General features: G+C 55.4%; 1 protein-coding gene across 1 annotated transcript; it reads right to left on the reverse strand.

The window, feature by feature from the left end:
- Positions 1-767: 767 nt before the first annotated feature.
- On the reverse strand, positions 768-3,207 carry POSPLADRAFT_1157791 (hypothetical protein; the record flags this gene model as incomplete). Its single annotated transcript, XM_024487238.1, has 6 exons — positions 768-878; positions 1,250-1,364; positions 1,808-1,919; positions 1,975-2,213; positions 2,606-2,640; positions 3,064-3,207. The coding sequence occupies 6 exons, from the start codon at positions 3,205-3,207 to the stop codon at positions 768-770; spliced, it is 756 nt and encodes a 251-aa protein (XP_024333974.1).
- Positions 3,208-4,034: the final 827 nt, after the last annotated feature.

Below are 4,034 nucleotides of genomic sequence, written 5' to 3' on the forward strand. Positions count from 1 at the left end.
CGAGAAAAGACTTGCAGTATACTATTGAGTCTGGTAGATAACTTGCATTATGCCATACAGTGAATCATCTAGTACTGTTCAAATATACATAATCCATGCTTACGTTACGGATTTAGCGGTGTATATAGTACTTGTACTTCTGAAAGTGTATGAAGTGCCAGATCTGATTAGATTGCAAGATAGAATAGGGCACTCAGGCCTCGAGACGAAGCCTGACTTACCAAACCAACATTTCAGCTGCACAGAGACCGAATTTATATTGGGTATATGATGCTACAAACTTCCAGAAGCTTATTTCGAGGATTCGCGCTTGCAGAACATTGTTTACGGAAATCAAGCAAGTTAGTGAATATGGGGACACCGGTCACCAATTGTACCACCACCACCAGGGATGATATGAGAAATCAACAGAGCGCCTACCCCTTGAGCTTAGCCCTGCTGGCTAGCTTGTAAATGGATCGCTTGATTCGGGCGTGTCGCTGACACTGTCTTCAATGGACGCGCGCAGATCGGCAGTCAGAAACCCAAGACAGTGCGGCTACACGGGCAACGCCGCTGGCACAGAAGACAGCTGCACTCCCCCCGAGGACCCACTCACACATCCTGAACGTGAACCTTGGCTGCCGCCGCCCACCGCCGCTCACGGTGGCAGCACCCCGCGTTCGAGTGGACGCAGGAAGACCCAGACCTCGACGCCATCGAGCGCAACACTTCTCCCGCGTCGGTATACGGCGAATGCCCGATGGTGTATCGGAAGAACCATCGGGCTAGCCTATCTCGCGGCCCACGAGCAGGACAACGCGCGGCCGAACAGTCGCGACGGCGCCTATACGCAGACGCGAAAGCGTGAACATCCCGATAGATCCCCGGACTCCGTCCTGCGCAAACGGTCGATCCCCGACAGTGCGCAGCGCGGCGCGCGAATAGCGTGCAATGCGCGTAACCTGCAACCTGTCAGGGGGCGGCGCCATGTCGGAGCAGATTGCGAGGGCAACCAGGCTAAGGGGGCCTTCCATTCCGTGCGCGATGCATCGCAGGCGGCGTCACGACGAGGGATAGCCTGCAAGCGCCCATTGCGGGCTTCGTGAACCTTGGGCCGCTTCCGGTATTGGCCCCGCAATTGACGGCTTAGCGCGCGGACTGGTGGGGCAGTCGGGCGGGACACGTCAGAGTGGTCAGCAGTGCAGGAGTGGAACATACCGAAAAAACGGTGCGTGCAAGACGCAGTTCCCTTCGCCTCGCCACTCACCATCTGCCGGATTGTGTTCGCTGCGACACACCAGAACAGGTCATGTGCTGTGGAGCGGGCCTCGCCTCCCATGCGTGGGCTTCCATAACACGGGCTCTTGCCAGCATCGACTACACTCACAACATTCCGTCAGACATTGACAATGCTCGAACTTAACATTCCGTCAACCACGCATGCTTGCAATGACCGTCGCGGGTGCAAGCCTATCTTACACCACCTCGGCGACGATCTTCCCACTGCAGCGACACCTTGGTCAGCCCAGAGCCCCTGAACGCGGTGCCCCCGCTGATAACAAACCGTGGGACTAACCTGTTCTTGTTGTCCTCCATCTCACGGTGGGCTGCCTGTATATCATTCCAGGGGTACACCTGGAATCAGAGCCGCACGGCGTTGATTTATGCCAAATAAAAGTGGCACGAGAGGTTGGACGTGCCTTGTGGATGTAGATCCGCAATGCGCCATCCCCGTTAGCTCCCGTGATGTGGCCCAGAGCGTCACGCTGGAATCTGTTGCCACTTGGCACCGGGTTACGCCTCAATGGAGCAGAGCAATACGCACCTCGTGATCAAGTCTGCAGTATATTCAGGCGAGCGGGAACGAAGCGTGGAGCCCTCGATGCGGAGACGCTTGTACAGGAGTGGACCCAGATCGAACGAGTCGACTAGACCACCTGTTATGATTCGATGTGGTGTCTCGTTCAGTTGAGGTCAGGGCGATTGACTGACCACTAAGCAGTCCAAGCATTGTCATCCTGCCATCCCTTGCAAGGGCATCGATGTTCTTTTGCCAGTGGCTTTGGCCAACGAAGTCAATGATGACGTCCACGCCGTTGCCATTGGTGATTTTCTTGACCTCCTCCGCAAAGTTCTGGGTCTTGTAATTCACGACGTGAGTCGCGCCGCTGGGAATTGACTTGAGCCAATCTAGCTTGTCGGCAGTTGAAGCCGTCGCGGTGACGGTCTTCCTGTGATAGATCAACGCGTCTCAGGCACGAGCATCACAGATCTAACGAGTGAAGACCCACGTGCACATGCCCGGTGGAAACGACGAGAGAGCCCACTGTCAGAGCCATATAGACGGTCAGATAGACAGTCAGATAGACGGTCGTACAGTTGTATAGACGGTCGTAAGCACCCGGGCACTAATGCTATCTGTTCCCTAGTCGCACTCGCCCAGCCTCCTCTCAGAATCACGCATCTTCCGCCACTCTCTATGCAATGCTCTCCGGCTCTGCAAACTGGCTGCCTACCTGCCCGAGCGACAGGGCAATTGTACATATCTCTATGATCCTGCTACACCAGTTTCTTGTCTGAATGTCCTAGGATGCCTCCTTGCTCGTGTTCCCGCCCATCGCACCTTCCTCGCGCGAGCACACTCAAGCCCTGCCCGGGCTATAATATGCCCAAAAGCGGTCAGAAGCGGTTTGTGCGTGAGCTGAATTTCTCCATCATAGCTCACCTGACTCAGAAAGCGTGCTGCTGCCATTTGCCAGCGGAAGAACAAGAGCGAGTCAGCATGCAAGCACGATGTAATGCGAGCAAGACCACATACACTTTCTTAGTGCGAATAACCCCGCCCCATGTGCAGCACTACCGCGTCCAGCACCCCCACGTGTACCCTTGCCATCGGGCCTGTGTGCTCCTCGAGCAACACCACACGCAGGTGGATGTGTGAGTGGATCCAGATCAGTGTTGGTGCGTCCACGTGAACATGCACCATAACGTGCGTGAGCTACGCAGTGTGCATGGCTGCCTGTGTCTTTCTTGGCCTTACCGGTGTCTTCCTTTGCGCCCAAGCTCGTCGCATGGACACACATCCGTGGCCTTCTCCGCACAGTCAAATGTGATCCCGAGCATGGCCTGGTACACATAGCACCAGGCAGCGTTCTCACCCACCTTGCCCGCGCGCAGCTCATGCAGGACGAGGAGCAGCTCCTGGATGAGGTCAGCCAGGTGCATGCCCAGCGCAACATTCCACAGGAGGTCCAGGTACGTGGCAAGGTTGATGCGGGCAAGGTCATCTGCGAGCTACTCGAGGGCTGCGAGGGCCGCAATGCTGAAGTGGGTAGCCAAACGGATGGCTTCACACATGATGGACATGGCGAGGGGCACCATTGTGTCCGGGAGGTCCACAGGGCCCGCGGGCAGGCAGTGCTGGCAGAGCAGAGATGGCGCTCGGGAGACCGCAACTGTTCACATCATGCGCTGATGTACGAGAAGCGATCAGAACACCAGGGACACCTGCATTCATGCAGATCACATGCGTGCCCTGGCAACATTGCAGTGGGTAACATCACCACGATGCCAGGATGCTGGCATACGAGAATGTACATATGCACAGACACGCAACAATGTATGACCAGGTAGTACATGTATTTAATATTGGTCTGTATCTCACACTGTACCAACGCGATTGTAATGCAGTCAATTGCAGGCCTGTACTGCACTTGGCGGCCGCACACAATGATCGGGCAGAGCAGGTAGGTCCCCCACAAATCTTGGTTTCTTGTTTGCATTGTAAGTCGACCATGTAATCAAATCATCTTGTATTAATACATACAGGCACATTCAAGGCACACGGCACGCCTGAGGTGTTGGGGCCTGATGGTAACGACACAGTTTCAGCAAGTTCTCTTGAGCGACGCGTTGCTTGTGTCGTGGGCAGGTGAGTTCCCCGTTGTTTTACCTCGTTGAGAACCATGATGGGATGCATATTTGATGTGTTCCTGATTGCTGATGGCGCGCGCTGACCATTCCGATTCTGCAGCAACGGGCACCTCTCATGC

Source organism: Postia placenta (assembly GCF_002117355.1).
Source record: "Postia placenta MAD-698-R-SB12 unplaced genomic scaffold POSPLAscaffold_19, whole genome shotgun sequence".
In the NCBI taxonomy this organism is placed as follows: Eukaryota; Fungi; Basidiomycota; class Agaricomycetes; order Polyporales; family Adustoporiaceae; genus Rhodonia; species Rhodonia placenta.